This window comes from Homalodisca vitripennis, chromosome 2 (assembly GCF_021130785.1).
Source record: "Homalodisca vitripennis isolate AUS2020 chromosome 2, UT_GWSS_2.1, whole genome shotgun sequence".
In the NCBI taxonomy this organism is placed as follows: domain Eukaryota; kingdom Metazoa; phylum Arthropoda; class Insecta; order Hemiptera; family Cicadellidae; genus Homalodisca; species Homalodisca vitripennis.
Genome location: NC_060208.1, coordinates 150,391,147 through 150,410,975, shown reverse-complemented (window position 1 = coordinate 150,410,975; position 19,829 = coordinate 150,391,147). Strand labels below are relative to the sequence as shown.

Sequence of the window (19,829 nt, the reverse complement as noted above, 5' to 3'; positions counted from 1 at the left end):
GTCGAGGCACATTAGATGTAGAGGAGAGAGAGAGAGAGGGAGAGGCAGTGCAGTTGATATTAGAGTGCGACCGACCAGCCGGGCCGGGGAGGCGGTAATAACGTGGACCGAGCTGTTACCGTACGTGTGGCTCCCATATCACTGCCTACTGTCACTTATACGTACGTAGAGTTGTTTCTGGAACTACGTAATACCGTGTTTTCTGTGAGCCAAAATAGATTGTTCTCTTTACTACGATCGTGTTTCGACACTATGTCAAGACTGTTAGTACGAACACTTAATATTTATGTTATACTCAAAATGTAGGTTATAAAAACATATTAAAGAAATAATAATAATAATCATATTGTTATGTTAAATATTATAATCATCAATATCGAAATTATATTATATAAGCCCATTAGACAGTGTGAGAATACTTTTGGTGCTTTGTTGCAACACCGTTATCATGTTTGGATTCATTTTCACGACGGAGAAATAATCTTAGTTTATTTCCAGTGAGTTGACGTGAAATCAGAAACTCTTTACAAGGTGTTCACTGCAAGAATACGTGTTACAAAAACTGACTGAAAAATAAAATGCGGCTAATTCCTTGTCTAATGCTTCTGCGCATTACAATAAGTATCTATGGATAATATGCGATGTTGTTTTAAGGGTTTATTGCAGGTCATAATAAAAAGTACAAGATCGAATGTGTGGGCGACAGTAAAGCCCTGTTAGTACTTCGGGAAACTTGGTGTCTCGCTCGTCAACCTGTAAAGTTGCACAGTTATTGTGCCGTTTGTACGGATATTTAAATCAGATCGGAAGTAACCTTGAGGTTTTCGGGTGATATTTTTCGCTAGAAAAGTTTTGCTTAGAAAAGATTGCTGAGTGACCTTATCCCCGGTGACGAGGTATCTCAAACAGCGAGTGATAGCAATCAGCCCGGCTATTCAGTCAATGAAAATTATTGTGTGTCATGTAACTAAAACAACGTAAATAAATGTTAAATTAGTGTCAGATAACTTATATTCAGCCGACTGTTTGAACGATTATTTAACGACTTTCAGTGTCTTTATCGAATTATCTGACGTAGCTATTATATATGTGTCTGATTAATGAGAGATATGCCTAAGAAACGTATACTCTGAAAAATTATCGTTTCTTTGATACACTCCTTCTGTGTTTTCCACCAAAATTAACACGGCTGATGATTGTTAGGAAACAATCTTTCTTTTTTTTTCGAAACATGTCTCTATCGACTTGATGAAAGAGTTGGTTGTGTGCTTATATGAGTAGGTGCACTACAAATTGGACTAGTGCTCTCTGATGAGTCTCTAGGACTCTTGGACTCTATGATGAATTACAGAAATTTAATGCTCAGCGCTATTCTTCGCCTAAGTGTTTGATGTTATACGTTATAAACACGTCAAGATTAATAGTGACGATTGTTGCAGAGATATCGGGATTGTCGTCCACGTTTAAGGCGGTTTATTTCAAGTTTTAGTGTGCCGAGAGCGTGCGTGCGTGCATGTGTATGAAATGTTAGTCTTGGCACTTGTAACTCGGCTGACTGCACGATGACCGGTGATTCACCCATGAGTCTGCTTATAACACGTGTTCGTCTTAGTCATACGGGAGCTGTAAAGTGTGTCGTAAAATTAATAGCTCTTGCTAATTCCACAATTTTTACAAGAGGTCAAATGAAACGAAACATCATAAAAGTTGCCTACGCTGCTCATGTAACGCTGATTTGTTACATCCTCGATATGTCTATGTGTAGTTTTTAATTCTGTATTGCATACATAATATGGAAGGAGATATTGTGATAACGCCGAAAATTGAATTTGAAATTATTGTGTAACCAACGCGCTTATTTATATTTTTACCGCATATTTTTTTGGAATTAAGCCCAATGAAAAGTATTAAAAAAATACTTCGATTTTATCAAAACAATAATTTTGGTGAATTTATCAGTAAAGTGGTTTATTTAGTAAAGTTTATTTATTATTTTTATCTAATGTTTGATAACATAAATAAATTGAAAACTAACCACCATCAAATGAAAATGGGCACCGGACCATAGGCATATAACCATGTAATAATTAATTACGTTAGATACATTGTAGTTCGTTAGTTTTAGCTAAAATTAATATGAATGCTCTTTAGAATAAATAATAACCAAGGATAATCTTAATTGGCTTTGGAGCCATAGGGGCAGAACATTATCAAGACAAGTAGTATAGACAACTTATGGCGTACTGTAACAAATTTTTCATGAATTTTGTACAAATAAACGATAAGGCCAGTTTTGTTATCAGTGACTTCGGAACAAATATAACGGAGTTCCATAGAAAAGCCGTTTCAGTAACACCTCACAGTTTGATTTATTTGAACCCAAATTGGCATGAACGTCCTGTATGAAAATGTTAACCAAGGGTGGCTTTATCACAATTTATGGGAGCAGAAGAGAGATATGGAAGAGCCAGAGGTAGGATTTGACAGAGGTGCCAGGGCCGTAGGTTGCCAGAGTTAGGGATCTGCTGGAGCCCGGGAATATCCAGAGGTCGGGAGTTCCCAGAGACAGACGTGTCATGGGCCGTAAGTAGCCAGAGGTAGGGATCTGCTAGAGCCCGGGAATATCCAAAGGTCGGGATTTCCCAGAGAGACAAAGGTGCCAGGGGCCGTAAGTAGCCAGAGGTAGGGATCTGCTAGAACCCGGGAATATCCAAAGGTCGGGATTTCCCAGAGAGACAAAGGTGCCAGGGGCCGTAAGTTGCCAGAGGTACGGATCTACTAGAGCCCTGGAATATCCAGAGGTCGGAAGTTCCCAGAGAGACAGAGGTGCCAGGGGCCGTAAGTTGCCAGAGGTAGGGATCTGCTAGAGCCCTGGATTATCCAGAGGTCGGGAGTTCCCAGAGAGACAAAGGTGCCAGGGGCCGTAAGTTGCCAGAGGTACGGATCTACTAGAGCCCTGGAATATCCAGAGGTCGGAAGTTCCCAGAGAGACAGAGGTGCCAGGGGCCGTAAGTTGCCAGAGGTACGGATCTACTAGAGCCCTGGAATATCCAGAGGTCGGAAGTTCCCAGAGAGACAGAGGTGCCAGGGGCCGTAAGTTGCCAGAGGTACGGATCTACTAGAGCCCTGGAATATCCAAAGGTCGGGATTTCCCAGAGAGACAAAGGTGCCAGGGGCCGTAAGTTGCCAGAGGTACGGATCTACTAGAGCCCTGGAATATCCAGAGGTCGGAAGTTCCCAGAGAGACAGAGGTGCCAGGGGCCGTAAGTTGCCAGAGGAGGGATCTGCTAGAGCCCTGGATTATCCAGAGGTCGGGAGTTCCCAGAGACAGAAACGTGCGAGAGACCGGGAACTGCCAGTCTATGAGCTACCATAGAACTGAATCGTCTAGAACCCTCTTCATTCTTTAAGGTTTGTTATTAAATGGAGGATTCAAATAAAGGGTTTTTTTGAATTTTTAAATTAACAAAGGTATTCAGTTTCTAACGTGTGCATGAATGTAAGAATAGACTTCATTTGAAATTGCATTACACGTAGTTGTTACGTCGTGGGCTGTAAAAAAAGTTGCATATATACTTTTTCATAAAAGGTAAATACTCTTGCAATACGCGATATCTAAGTTAAACTGCAAATATTGCACGATACATTTTTATTACGAAGTAACATACAATCCCCTGGCCGGATGCTGGCTGGCGAGATATAGTCCAAAGATTTACAGGCTGGTTCTGCCATGAGGTTGGATACGGGTTTGCCGGCGAAGCCTGTTCATTCCCGATCCCGGCTAGTATAAGGTAAGCGGATGAAATAAAGTTCCAGCGATTCCCTCTAGGTACCGCCTTGAGATGACAGCGTTGTTGGCGAGCCAGCATATTCTCTGTCACGCTGGGAAACGTTTATGAGAAACTTGCTGGTAAAGTCGATTTATTACAATTAGGCTGGTGTGCAATGTGTTCTTATGTATTGTTGCTCAATCAGTGGCATGCCGTGCAAGTATGAGTAGGTTTAGTGAGAATGGAATGGAGTGGTTGTTTTAACTAATGGATGAGTTATATATCCATTTTAATGTATCTGTTGTTTCAAAGCTTTGACGAACGTAAATGTTCAAGGAAATTGAATGCATTATGAAAAAAATGTTAGAATATTCGTACTTGTCATACAAGTTACAAAGTTTAGTCATCTGTATCATTGTACAGAGCCTGATACGAACCGTGAAAATTAAGTACGTAGTCAGATGGTTTTAATCACATATTTTGAATCTGCTACCACCTGAAAAATACTCTTCTATTTGTAGTTTTAAGGTCGACATAGTTTTGTTAGGCCCTAATAATTATTTCTGGACGTTCTGTGAAGGGTGTTTCATAGTCTAATCAGTAGCAAGCTGCGCGTAAGTCGTCTGTATGAAGGAAGTCCCAATAATATGTTCACAACATGGAACGTTCTCCTCCGCCGTTCTTGTGATCTGATTTCTTATTTATATATGGAAACCATTTGAGTAAAACACGCGGACGTGTTATTATTCGGGATCAACGAAAGTGGCCGCAATTTTCCGACAGTTGCTATGGTAATTGGTGGGAGGGGCGGAGGGGCAATAATTGTAGCAACATGAGCCGCCGCGCCGCGCCATGCGTGCAGAGTTGGCGTGCTGGCGCGCATCACCGGCCGATATATTAATTATAGGCTACGTATTCTAATTTGTAATCTATCCGGTGTGCATCTGGTTGGAAGCGCCGCGACATGCGATATTCCTTCGCTCTGAACATTAGATGGGGTTGGCGAGAACTAGTGTAGAATCTAGCATGGTAGAAGCGGAGTTTCAATATATTAATTATAGGCTAAGTATCCTAATTTGCAATCCATCCGGGGTGCATGTGGTTGGAAGCGCCGCGACATGCTATATTCCTTCGCTCTGAACATTACATGGGGTTGGCGAGAACTAGTGTAGAGTCTAGCATGGTAGAAGCGGAGTTTCAATATATTAATTATAGGCTAAGTATCCTAATTTGCAATCCATCCGGGGTGCATGTGGTTGGCAGCGCCGCGACATGCTATATTCCTTCGCTCTGAACATTAGATGGGGTTGGCGAGAACTAGTGTAGAGTCTAGCATGGTAGAAGCGGAGTTTCAATATATTAATTATAGGCTAAGTATCCTAATTTGCAATCCATCCGGGGTGCATGTGGTTGGCAGCGCCGCGACATGCGATATCCTCCAGCCTAACATCAGATGGAGTTGGCGAGAACTAGCGTATTAGTCAGTCGAGCACGGTATAAGCGGTATTCTATCGCGATGCCTTTCTAAAACTGCACTAGGTGAACTTGCATTGTCAACGTTTGATGAAAATATCCAACATGTCTGCATTCACAAGTCATCACCTATATGAAATGAGAAGAAGTGTTATATTTGAACCGACATTCATGAAAATGTTACAGCGGATGTACAGGGTGTAAAAAAAGAGTGGCTGATTATATATTTACATATTCTATTTGCGAATCTAAGCTAAAAATGAAGAATATTTTGATTTGTAATGTCCACTTCGTTAAGCAGCTATACGCCTTTTTTTATTGTTAAAAATGTTGTAAGTTTGTTGTTATCTTTACGATTGTTACAAAACTGAGTAAACACCAGAGACAGTCTGGGGGACTGTCAGAAGTTTGTCACAAAACACTTTTTAAATAAGTTTTAATGTTTTCAAAAGAGTGGTCTTTAATGTTTTGTTTATAAAATATCTAATAAACCACTGTATTATCAACTGTTTATAAGACACAACAAAGTTTTTAAATAACTCATCTTCCCAAACATACGTAATTTGTAAACACTTGTTAAGACAGATATATCTATTTTAAGGAACGTTTCGTATGACACATGCAAACTATTTTTTTTTTTATTCTCTTTTTTAAGCCTCAGCCCTTGGCTATGCTGGCTTGCTTTTGGTCACAGTGGCCGTTATTCCTATCATGATTGGACCTCCCCGGGCTTTGAACCCGTGATCTCTCAGTTAGAGAGCCGTGACCGTATCCACTAGTCTATGGAGGAGGACTAAACACATGCAAACTAAATGGCCCATAATTTGACTGTATTTGCACAGCTGTTATTGTAATTAAAATGCAACACTAAAACCGACTATTGAACCTGTAACATTTTATAAATAGTTATTTTCCATAGCACTACCAAAACTGCCAACTGATCTTACAAACGTGTTAATTTGATTACGTTTACATTTATTAGATGTTTTAGGTCGGCTACTTTTATACCACAAGTAGAATAAATATTGCCATAATATACAACTTGAACTCATCACAAGTTTTCTCAAATTCCATCTAGTGCTTCTCTTCATCGATAATTTCACAGGGTACTATAATCATATCCTCAATTACCTATAACTTTTATTAAACTTAAATCTCAAAAACTTATTTGCAACGTTTAAAGAAAATGTAATTGAATGCAGTTATTTGATGAAAAAGTTACAATAATTAAAGTTTGATTTATATTTTTTTATATACATGCATGGTCTGGTGTAGCCTAAGATATAAAAAGTAGAATCTATAAAATCAATTTTAAAAACTTTATTTTGTTATTTTATTTGTTCTTTTGCAAATGTTTTGATAAATAACATATGGGGTTCTCAATTGCATAAGAGGAGAAAAACGTAGTGTTACTAATTTTTGTTTCACTGAACGATGGCAACTGTCCGGAAAACCCTGTTTCTTTCACAATCCCTCCATCGTCAAAAATAAACTAGCTAGGCTAGAAGCTTGGTGCGAGAGGATTTAGCAAACGATAGTACGTAATGAGAAAGGTAACCCATGCTATGAAGGAGCCGGAGAAGCTAGGCCAGAAGCTGGGTGCGAGCGGATTTAGCAAACGATAGTACGTAATGAGAAAGGTAACCCATGCTATGAAGGAGCCGCAGAAGCTAGGCTAGAAGCTGGGTGCGAACGATAGTACGTAATGAGAAAGGTAACCCATGCTATGAAGGAGCCGGAGAAGCTAGGCCAGAAGCTGGGTGCGAGCGGATTTAGCGAACGATAGTACGTAATGAGAAAGGTAACCCATGCTATGAAGGAGCCGGAGAAGCTAGGCCAGAAGCTGGGTGCGAGCGGATTTAGCGAACGATAGTACGTAATGAGAAAGGTAACCCATGCTATGAAGGAGCCGCAGAAGCTAGGCTAGAAGCTGGGTGCGAACGATAGTACGTAATGAGAAAGGTAACCCATGCTATGAAGGAGCCGGAGAAGCTAGGCCAGAAGCTGGGTGCGAGCGGATTTAGCGAACGATAGTACGTAATGAGAAAGGTAACCCATGCTATGAAGGAGCCGGAGAAGCTAGGCCAGAAGCTGGGTGCGAGCGGATTTAGCGAACGATAGTACGTAATGAGAAAGGTAACCCATGCTATGAAGGAGCCGGAGAAGCTAGGCCAGAAGCTGGGTGCGAGCGGATTTAGCGAACGATAGTACGTAATGAGAAAGGTAACCCATGCTATGAAGGAGCCGGAGAAGCTAGGCCAGAAGCTGGGTGCGAGCGGATTTAGCGAACGATAGTACGTAATGAGAAAGGTAACCCATGCTATGAAGGAGCCGGAGAAGCTAGGCTAGAAGCTGGGTGCGAGCGAGGGCAGGTCGTCGATTGTATTTAAATCCGGCGGACATCTCCGTCACGACCCTGCTGTGGCCGTGCAGTCCCTAGTCTACGACCGCGCCACTTGCATTACCCTGTTTAGTTTAGTATTGATGGCATCGTTCTAATCAGTGAGAAAATCCACCACACGCGATCTGTCACCACAGTTCTAGCCATTGTTCTTAGTCAGGAGTGAAAAAACTGGAAACCTAGGGTTTCTGTTTATTACTGTTAGCTCGAATAGTAATATGCGTCTTAAACCATTAAGGCATAAAGTTGTTTTTGAAAATTTGTTTCAAGCATTTCTTTTTTTAAATAATAGTGTCTGCCTTATACATAGGGTACCGTGCACAAAGACTACTTTAGATGAACTTTATAATAAATAAATAGGGAGCTATATAGTGACTATCTAGGCCATTCTCTGTCACAAGGGAACAATTTATTGTATATGAAGAAGTATTTTGTATGTTATCAGTGTCATTTTGTAATCTTAAATTAAATATTTAATTTAAATTCTTAAGATTACCAGAATATATTACACTCATCTCGTTTAACTAAACGACAAATAATCATGGTAAGTAAAATGTTCTTGATTCCTGTTGAGTATGTATTCATGCATGGAATTGGTCATCAGAAAGGCACACGCATAGGCCATCACAATTTCTGTTGGCATATTTTGTTCTATAAGTAGAGTGTGGAAATCAAGATAATCTTCACCCATCTCCCCTTGTTATACATATTACAAAAACTGTTGGCTGTACCACTTGTACCTTTGCTTTTTCTCATGATTATCTGTTTGTAATCCCTATATTTGACCTTGAAAATCAGATGTTCACAAAATTAGCTATAAGGACACATTTCGTACAACAATATACAAAATGTACACCTTACAACAAATTTCGGCTATATATTGTCATGAAATATTGAAATCGTTTTATTGTTTCCTACGTTCGTAGTGTCCTAACGTAGGGCCCTGTTACGTAATGAACCTCAGAAACTTATTATGCAATATGCATTTATTTACATTAATAGTGAACAGTAAAGCTGGTTTTCCATGCAAAATAATACGTAGTAAATGTAGGTAACATACATTTTTTTCGTATCAACATGTTTCCGTAGCATTTTAACGTGTGACAAGATGATGCTGAAATCAACAAACAGTGAGTTCTACCCCATCAATGGTCTGCTAAGGAAGCAGTGTGGTCAACATAAACTACTTCCAAGCTTAAATTTACAAATTATTTTGCACACGTCCTTCAGGAATGATACATTACAGCTGTCTCATTCCACCTTTATCAGCACTCTGAAAATTGAGATGTACAATGAATCGTTTTGTTAATGATGTAACTGATGTTAGACCTAGACCAGAGTGCAGAGACAACAGCTTTCGCTTCTTCTTAATGGTCACATTCACCCTAATCAGGAAAGTCCAATATGGAAAATTGTTAAAATGAGGGCTTTGTTACGTGAGTTTAAACAAAACCATGTACATTCTTATACACAAAACCATCACACTGGATTCGTTATTGACAAGATGTTATATTCTGCGAAATTACAATACATGTGTTATACCAGAATGGGGGTCGGTTAAGGTTCATATCTTATCTTATCTACTAATTACTGCGCCATCAGTGCGGAATGCGACATCTTCAGTGGCGACGAAAGAAAACATTCGAGGCAATGCATATCACACAACAGAATAACATTCTAACAGTTCTGACTACAAATAGCTGTCAGAACAAACAAAGATCTGACGTGTAATAACATAAAGGCCCAACACGTGTTGCGTAATATGGACAACTACTATTCACATTAACCAGTCAGCAGTCGTGTGTTTGTAAAGACCTACCGAAAGGCATTTTGTAATAATACTTTCTTTATTAGTTGCAGCAACCCACTCATATCTGCCATACATTTCGTGTAATCGAGTGGGGTGAGGTGGGCAGGAAGGGTTGTAGAGCGGTATGCACGCGTGTACTACAGTTTCCCGCTCATTAGCTCCGACTCACATACTCAACTTGGCGCATTACTCACCCAACTTCGTCGGCACGAGTCTTAAAACAGATCACCTCCTCTCTCACGTTATCTCCAAGTTACCTTCACATTATAACCCCGCTACTTAGGCGATACGGTAATCGTGCCTGATCGCCTACTAAATATATAATTAAAGACCAAGTTTAATAGTTCTTTCGTATGGTTTCATCCTCTCCCTCCTGGGGATTCCGTGGCTGTCTCCACCGCTAACGAACCACGAGGAACAATAACGTGAGTGGCTATGGCACAGCTAGGCTTCTTCGAGTTGTGTAGTTTTTTATATCCACTACTACACGGAGTGACGGTGGTACAGTATTTCCTTGAAGCAAGCAAGATTACAACAATGCATGTCGGTAATTACCTGCGCGATAGTATATCCATTTATATGGTAAACTTATCGCAGGCCAAGACGTGCGAACTAACATAGTGATTACTGTTCGACGAATTAATACTTGTTATCTTCGCGATAAAACTGCGATATACACATATCGCAAGCCTTCATGTAACACTTAAATAGAACAAGACCTGTTTGTTAGTGTTTGACGAATTGGCGAATTAATCCCATAACTGTAATACCTTCCACCGTAGTCTTCAAGTATCGTTACCTCCACAGACAACGTTTTTTAGTGAGCTGTAATAGGTGCAAACCGATTCAGTAACAACAATAATGCTCTATGGCTATTGTGTCTTTTATAGCATTGTAATTTGGTTGCTAAAATTATATAAAGACTCTAATAATTGTAGTGTTCGCTAACAGAATCCGTTAAAATTTATTGACAGGACATTTTTGAAGTAAAGGTAGTGAATTAGTGAAAGTTAAAATGCAACGACTGATATCGTTCTTTTTACTTCCCAATAGTTTTCAATATGTTGAGATTTCGTCGGTTCCAAAGAACTGTAAAGACAACACAGCATGATTTACTGTTTTCTTATTTGATTACATATTTTAATTAATATAAACTCCGAATAAGCTGAAGTAGTTGTTATCACTTATGTTCGCGATTCTTCCACTAGCAGCGATGATATAACCGGGAAACAAGACGTCAGGACAATCGAGCTGGGGTCACATGAAGACTATTGCTATTTTCTATGCAAATGGTAGCCTACTTGTTCCAAAATAAACTAACTGCAGTTGTCCATAATAAATATATCTTTTAGAAATACTTATCTAAAAATAGATTTAAAATTAATCTTACTGTGTGAAATTAACGTATTAATATTATTGGAGATTTTACACATGATACCGTCTAGGACGGACGTACCGGATGTGTGCAGCCGAGGTAGTGGTGGCTGCCTGCCTCTCTGTGGGTGTAAATCCTCATGTCGTGCGCCTCAGATGTCGCTGAGTTCACGAACATGGTATAGCATTAGCACATATTAGACCGCGATATACCCCTCTGGCTGCAGTTGCATCCTTGTCACTGTAGATCCTTGTATTACAACGCCATAAGCCTCAGATGTCGCTGAGTTCACGAACATGGTATAGCATTAGCACATATTAGACCGCGATATACCCCTCTGGCTGCAGTTGCATCCTTGTCACTGTAGATCCTTGTATTACAACGCCATAAGCCTCAGATGTCGCTGAGTTCACGAACATGGTATAGCATTAGCACATATTAGACCGCGATATACCCCTCTGGCTGCAGTTGCATCCTTGTCACTGTAGATCCTTGTATTACAACGCCATAAGCCTCAGATGTCGCTGAGTTCACGAACATGGTATAGCATTAGCACATATTAGACCGCGATATACCCCTCTGGCTGCAGTTGCATCCTTGTCACTGTAGATCCTTGTATTACAACGCCATAAGCCTCAGATGTCGCTGAGTTCACGAACATGGTATAGCATTAGCACATATTACACCGCGATATCCCCCTCTGGCTGCAGTTGCATCCTTGTCGCTGTAGATCCTTGTATTACAACGCCATAAGTCTCAGATGTCGTTGAGTTCACGAACATGGTATAGCATTAGCACCCCATGCAATATAACTTCCTTGAGTTCTCTGTTCGCACTCTGAACTTCCACTTCTAAGCCTGCTTACTCAACTCATCAATTAGAATCGGGACAACCTGAAACCCTTTACAATGTAAATAGTATGTGATCCGTTAGATTTACCTCAGCGCGTTTTTAGATGTCATCACAATTCAGGACCGTGTGCAAAGCTGGAGTTTGGGAGGCTCGTGGACAAATACTCTCCAGAATTGTATGCCATATGAGGGTTTCTTCCGTTGTACGTGTGATTAGACAAAATGGTTTACGGCTTAAAGTTGTTTGTACAAATACGGAACTAAACGTCTTCGGAGAGTTGTTTCAAATAAATATTTATATTGTTGGTCAATTAATCGAAGTACGAGTAGAAATGTTCGAATGGTCCAGTCCCCGGCTGGGTCAGTTCCGGTCAGATATGGAAGTTTACTTTTTGTTTTTCAATTAACAATTAGCAAGTGACAATAGGCGGTTCCCGGAAACCCGTCTGGCCACGACAATAGCAAGGCGAGGCGGTAGACTTCTCGGAAAACATCCTCACGTAAAAACAGAGTCCGCTTATGAGGCATATAATTGCCCGCGGCGCGGAACTCCGCATTTGGTCGTCAGTCTCAGTATCGTCGTGCTGTGTACAGTTCCTGTGGTTTACGATGTTTTTTGTTTTGTGGGTTCACTGATGAAACTGTAAAGGATTGATGTTCGTTTGTTTGCAATTCTATTTCTTGAATTAATAAGCTGGTAGGCATAGGTAAAATGAAGGCATGGACGTTTTGCGCATGACCAATACGACATGGAGATGTGTGATTTTTATCAATATTGGCATCTACGCTCGTATATAAGATGTTGATGATTGTTATATGAAGTCCTTTCATAGCTATATATGACTAGGCCAAAATATCTTTTCTATGTAACTTCCATGTAAGTGACTTTCTATACAATTCTTTTTGGACTTTATAAAGGACAAATTTTAAACGAGAACTGTTGAGTTGCTTTTAGGCCTAAAGGGTGGAGCTCCAGGGCCTGATTGATACTCGACGTATGTCATATATTGACATGTATAGTTCTAAGAAATGAATGTTATTCAATGAATGTCTTGAGCACTTACCTATCCAAGATGGTAGAGTTCCAGAATCAGATCCATTTCTTCGCTGCTCTTGAGCTCCCAGTACTCGAAACAGCTTATAGGCAAGGAGTTTTAGGAGTGGGAATTTAGAGATGTCGAGTCACTCACACTTAGGACACTCTTGAAGAGCAGACAAAGTTTTTGAAAACGGACAGTTTTTATCGAGACAATCGGAAGCTTTACAACTCTACAGGTCTCAGAGACTGGGAGCCACAAGAAATTATGGATTCCGGAAGCTTTTAGATACCGGTTTGATATCCTGAGTTTGATTATGGTGGATGAGTTAGCGAATATTTTTACATTGGTCTTATTGTTAACCAACCATGATGGCAAAGGGAAAATAACAGAATAAATAAATTTATTTTAGGAGCACAACATAACATAAGGAGTAGAAGATACTTTATTTTAGGAGTACGCATAACGAACTGCGTACAATCGTATGTGATTTGAACGTGTGATATTTTGTGGAGAGTCAATGTTAAGTTGGTATAAAAATTGGTCTTCAACGCACTTTTCCGTTATAATACTCTCTATAGATCACTAAAACTTTTATTATTTGAACACTACTATGAAAACTAACTTAATGAAAAAAATAAATGTATCATGTGGCAAGGTATCTGGAGAGTTTGCATCAGTAGGCTTTAAATTTTGCAGGAAACTTAAATTCTACGTAGACATGAATGTATTTTACGATGGTAGTATACAACTTTTGAATTTGGCTGAGCCTTTGTGTCAATTTGTTTTCTGTTTGATTGTCCGTCTGTCTATTTGTTCTCAAGATATCTCGGAATTGAATGAGTTATAGATTAGAATAGATGCAACTTCCGTGAAGCCTTTTTAGCGACACATTTTTTTTATACAAAACTGTCTATGAATATTTACGACTAAAGATCGGCTGCGTTTTTATTGTGGAAAAGAGCATCCAGATAAGGTGAATGAGGGGATTTGTGCCCAGGAAGGATCTCAGCGAGGAAAGGAGCGATTGCTCCAAAAGGAATGAAGTCCAGTTTTTTAAATCAAAACCTTACGGAGATCATTCCTGGAAGATCTCTTTATGCAATTGGAAATGCAATGGACGATGTAGTAGACAGCCGTCGTCAAGGGGAGGACCTACTCTCTGGTCCATAAGGATAGATACCCGAGTTTGAACGTTAAACACAAACTAACAGTAACAGAAGTTACATTAACAGTTAGTTTGTTTATTTCTGCTTTACAACTTGTAGTTTAGTTGTTCATCTTATCCAATTTGTATTTTAAAGCCGCCTATAACTTTTAGTTTAAATTATTTAAACTATGTAATAAATGCGTAATGCGTGATAATATTTTACAATTTGTCCGCAATAACCGGTTATTTATGAATAGTTCGTTTGTAGATTTATTCAGCGGTACATTAGGTAGGCTACGAGGATACAATACCCGCCCGCGCACGGTAGGACTAGATCACCTCCCGCCATAGCGCTGCAGTTTATCCTACTGGCCTAGCACCGGTGTATGAGCGCACAACTGGTTAGCGTTAAAGAGGTGGACTCTCGTTTAATTGCCACGGTTTAATTAATAAAGGAGACGTAAAGAGTGAGTGGTGAGGGGGTTGCGACGGGGAGGGGGCGTCTGGAGGCCGAGTCGTGTGATAAATCTCGGAGCTGTTGTATGCCATTGTTCATAACCTCGAGACAGCCGAGTTATTGCTATGCACACACAAACACACAGACAGACCGGCTGTGCGCTGGAGACTGCAATCTTTGTGACACTCAGCCCACCGCGCCACACAACAAATTATTTACATCCTTTTCTGTAGAGAAAAATGCACATTGCGGTACTTTTCATAGTGGTGACATAAAACTAATATTTGTTTTTGTCTTCATTAGTTGTGAAGAAAAATGTTTACATCAATAGCTTACGAATAAATTCAGCCACAAGCTAGAATTTATAAGGTCCATTTATATTTGTATAAACGAGATATTGTAGCACTCTTAGTTAAACTAGCCTGCAAGAAAGCTCCTCGTCTCTTTATACGACCGTGACTTTTCTGTTTGAAATAATGTATGCTGTCTCAAACAGAGGAAATGAATCAATCCGTTCGTTCATTTAAAAACATTTCACTCATTGTTAGATTCTACCATGCACTTCCTGGCACACACATGTCGTATTATCCCCCGCGGTGTCCAGAGCGAGTAGCGGACTGCCGACAGTGACAGGACACCGGACAAGACGCTGCAGGACTGTGACGGTAAAAAGAGTCGAGGAGCGTCTCAAATGCTTGAACCAATCGGCCGTTGCCCTCCTGTAAAGCGGCCAATAACACAATTACTCCAGAACCTTCCCGTTCTTAGTTCCTGAGCAGTGGTGTATTCGTCGAATACATATTACTAGGTAAAACGTAATTTAAATGCGATATTACGAGATGTACAATTTTTATTGTAGACGTAAAATTTAAACTCTTGTGGGATGTAAACTTATAGCGTTAGAAATTCACAGTTTTTGAAATATTACAAGCTGATATAGAAATACAGTTGCCCGTTCTACGACTTTTACTTTTCTGTGATTTTTAGCTGCGTATTCAGTATATTCCCGTAAAGCTCTCAAAATTTGTTTCCAGCTATAGTATCAAACTCAAACATATGGCTAGGTGAAGAGGCAAAGTATGTCGATTACAGTAACTTGTCATCTGTTGTAGGCTCGACAGCCTTATACTCTTTATTTATTGTATCAGATTCTATCTTTGATTTCATATAAGTTCCACCAATAAATGAAAGTATTAAAAATATTAACACTATAATTCAAGTTTTACCAGGGGTTTTACAGGGGTTTTATTTAATTGTAGGACTTAATTTGTATTTTGATTCACCAATTTTTACTTATATACGGCGATTATGTCTAGTCAACGAACTGGGTCTTGGATATTCTATCGATGATAAGTCGAAGTACCTCAAATAATTTTTCTTTGTACCATAGCTATTTTGTTCCAAACAACAATGTTGGTCCGTAACACTCCCGTTATACTTTAAAATTACTTATCGCCAATATCAAATGCGCAAACATAGTCGTGGATTTTACGGTGTCACATTTCAAAGGTAGTACGGCGGGTTGTGCCAGTTTTTTGGAAGAAAGTTGTGTTTACTTTTTAAAATTTTCTTCTTAAAACATCCGTTGAAAAAGAATAAAACCTGTTACGGTATCATATCCATTGATTTCTCCCTAGTTTCCGTAAATATGTTACAGAATACTGGTTCGTTGTAGCTAGATGTTTCGTGTGGTTCTAGTCTGATGTGTTCATGTCTGTTTCAGATCAGATGAGGACGACCCTAGCGGCAGCAAATATCCTCGAATGGAGGAGGACAGCTTGCAGGACAAGGAGCGCTTTGCCAGGTAAGCATCTAAGCTGACCAGTCACTGTAGAAATCTACATTTTAATATATTATTTCTTCTGGTGTTTATAGGTCTTTTCCCAACATTGTCTTTAATAGGAAACGTAGATTGAACTAATACTGCAGGATTTAGGTCCAACTGCAAGGAAAGTTTAAGAAAAAGATAGATAAAAATTAATTGACATGGCAAGATAAATATTACGGCATTAACATTTTCGAGAGCTTGTCTAATAAACCAAATTACCTTTTAACAACTTACGTATACATTTATATTTATTTGGAACCAAATGTTTTCTTGCCATGCATGTCTGTAGTTCTATATCATATTGCTTTTTAAAGAAAAAATGTTTAATATGTGTTATTTTCAAAACTAAATACGTATACATTTATATTTATTTGAAACCAAATGTTTTCTTGCCATGCCTGTCTGTCGTTCTATATCATATTGCTTTTTAAAGAAATATTGTTTAATATGTGTTATTTTCAAAACTAAATGACAAATAAGTGGTCATTATATAGCGTAGAAGATGTTTCATAATAGACTGTAATTTTTCATTCTTCCTGCATTTACTAATAGTGATATTGATTTTCTGGTAAATTGGAATGAAATGTAGGAAAATTGGCGATTCAGTTATAACGATGATTGTTTAGGTATCGAATTGCCTTCAGTCTTTCTTTCGACTAATAAGATAGGTTGAATGGATTCTGATGTTAGCCACAAGTGAATATGTTTTATGTACTACAAATGTAAAGGACTTTTTAAAGAATAAATACTACTGTGAGACTTATTTTATCCTATGAATACAAACATAATATGTATTGTACAGCAAAGGTATCGATTTGCCAAAGGTGTCGACATCTTTAAAATGCTCCCTAAGAAGGTATGACAACTAACTACGCGTATACCCTGAAGGTGTGACATCTACTTACATTGTACAGAGTCCGTGCCGTATGGTGCAGAACGCTTGTGTGTCCGATGAAATTAACAGTTGTGTTGTCATCTGGTATCGTATATTTATAGAGCCGTCAACAATAGGCCTAATGAAGAAAGATCAAGGATCGTTTAGGTTTGATATCTGCTTACATTGTAACGAGTCCGTGCCGTATGGTGCAGAACGCTTGTGTGTCCGATGAAGTTAACAGTTGTGTTGTCATCTGGTATCGTATATTTATAGAGCCGTCAACAATAATGAAGAAAGATCAAGGATCGTTTGTCTCGCTAAGCGCTCACGACGGTTGGCTCGGAGAGTTGTCGCAATTTCCATATAATAGGGGGCCACGTGTCGTGCACGCACATACACACCATTCTTTGTGCCACTTGCTCTCGGTGTGTCATTCTGATTCATCCGGTTATCGCACCGCAATTGCTACAGCGACTGGCCGATATCCACTTCTTTGTGTATGCTTGAACGTGAACAATGCTGTGAACCTTACACTATCTTAACTACATGATTAGATTTGGTTGCAATTATGTGACAAAATATTCGATAAGTGGTTTCGCACGTCGATATGGCGGACATTTGTGTAACCGCCGCTGCCGGTTGGGTAAGTCGAAACCGAGGTATTGTCTTTGTGAAGGGTATGAAGATATGATAATATTGGTATCGGTCGGCATGGATTACATCAGCGAACGGTTGCCTTGCCCTCTGTGGTTGGTCTTTTGCTCATCCATTAGGAATCCCCAGTCCATAGCCCGCAAGATGGTGGATGACCTATTGGAAATTTTGTTTGGTGACTTTGTAAGGAACTTGTTATCTTTCTCGTTACTCTTGACGCTGCAGAACATTTGTACAATGGTGTGCAGAGAGTTAGAGTGTCACCGTCTCAGCTGCATGAGCTTCCATTGGAATCTAATTTGTTCATTGCGGTACATACTTGGTGATTACAAGTGCCATGGTGCAACTCGGTGGCAACGCCTTGATCTGACGCTGGCTAGCTGTGGTACAACAGACTTCGCGTTTTAGAGTAAAGGAACAGTCATTAATTTGATATTAGTTGTTTCCATTAGTCTACATGTACACTCGAAATGTGATATCCACCAACTTTACCAAAAGACTACTATAACGCTTCGAAAATATCCATTACAACACGAAGAGGTGAAGGATGGACACAACTCCTTTAACAATTCGTGATGCTTCAACAAAACTGTTAGTCATTATACAAGCGCCGAACCAAGCGGATACAAACAGAATAAATAAGGGATATTTTTTAGCATCTTAACCCTTTGAGTGCCGCAGCGTCTACATAGTTGATGTTGTGAAATGTGCATAAATTGCCGGCATCTACCCAGTAGACGATTTTTATTTAATTAATATCACACATAATTCATTTTTGTTTTGACAAATAACTTATTTCACGGCAATCTACAAGTTTCGAACTATCAATTGTGATTGATTTTTATTGTTCACCGCCCCCTTGTACTTATTTGTCATCAGAAAAAAACAGATGACGCAATAGTTGGTCAGCTGCTACTTGTTGCCATTAACTACACAGTTTCGTTCGTTGTGTGTTTACATTGTGCTAGTTTCGTGTGTTTATGCTGAAAACTGTTGTTATTAATATTCTGCAATTGTGTTCAGTAAAACTTACAATGCATTTATAAACTTCTTTTTCCGTGTTTAGTGACATATATTTTATTGTTGGATTGGTGATGAACTAAAACGCAAGTTCCAATCAAACTATTGATTTTAGGTGAAGTAAGGTTATAGAAGTAAGGTTATATTGTAGGCCTGTGTATATTTTTATATACTTTTTATATAATTAGTATTTTACAGTCGTCTTACTTCATTGAGTGAAATAGGGTAGTTATAATATTGTTTCTAAACTTTTGACAAACTTGAACAAAAATTGCTTTTTGTTGTATTTTGTATATATTGCAGTATCTGGTTAAATATTACTGTAACACACCATATTATGCATGATTTTTGTTCAGTTTTTCATGCTCTTTCATATGGTATAGCTAAAAAAAATTTAAAAAAAATATTGTATAAATAAAATTTTAGTTGAAACTTTAAATTTATTTTTTTTTTCATTTTTTAGTTTTTTGTTATAACCTATATTCTTTTTGTGTAAATAAAAATAAAATTATTATATTATATGGAAAAAAATACCTTGTTTTATAACACACAAACCAAAAAAAAATTATTCAAATCGGTTGAATAGTTTTTTTAATATAGTTTTTTCCCCACACGCTTGCAAAACAGAAGGCAATGCTCCGGCAATTTATGCGTATGACTTGGGAAAATATGCTGTGGGACTCAAAGGGTTAAAATTATGCATTATTAGTCCGAATTTAGTTTTATATAAATTCAAGTTTTATATGATTTTTATAACTAGGCATCACAGGAGAGAGAGTTAGTAATCCAAGAACAGAGGATTTAGGGCATGTTGTGAGGAGTTTAGGGTAAGCTTATGAAGTTCCCCCTTAGCAACAAACAAAAGAAATGTACAAATACGATGTTGACATGAATGTATGAAAAATTAGAGAGCATGTTGTCTTCTCTGAACTTGTAGAGTGACCGTTTGTGGTCCAACCGTCCGAGATAGATTTCCTCTGGCTACACAGAATGTTCGGTAGGGTTACTGATAAACATTTAAGAGACGTCGACAGTACGCGTCGTGTCGCCAGCGCTCTGCCGCCGCCAATTGCTGCTCCCCGCTGAAAGTTTGATGGGAGGCGAACACTCGGTCACATAAAGGTGT

At 39.0% G+C, this 19,829-nt stretch overlaps 1 protein-coding gene across 9 annotated transcripts in view; it reads left to right on the top strand.

Annotated features, from left to right (window-relative positions):
* Positions 1-19,829, top strand: part of LOC124354891 (aryl hydrocarbon receptor nuclear translocator homolog) — a 145,206-nt gene that overhangs the window by 71,331 nt on the left and 54,046 nt on the right. For all 9 annotated transcript variants that reach the window (XM_046805678.1, XM_046805677.1, XM_046805676.1 and 6 more), the window contains one exon: positions 16,048-16,128. In XM_046805678.1, coding sequence (XP_046661634.1) covers positions 16,048-16,128 — 81 coding nt within the window. The remainder of the gene's footprint in view (positions 1-16,047; positions 16,129-19,829) is intronic.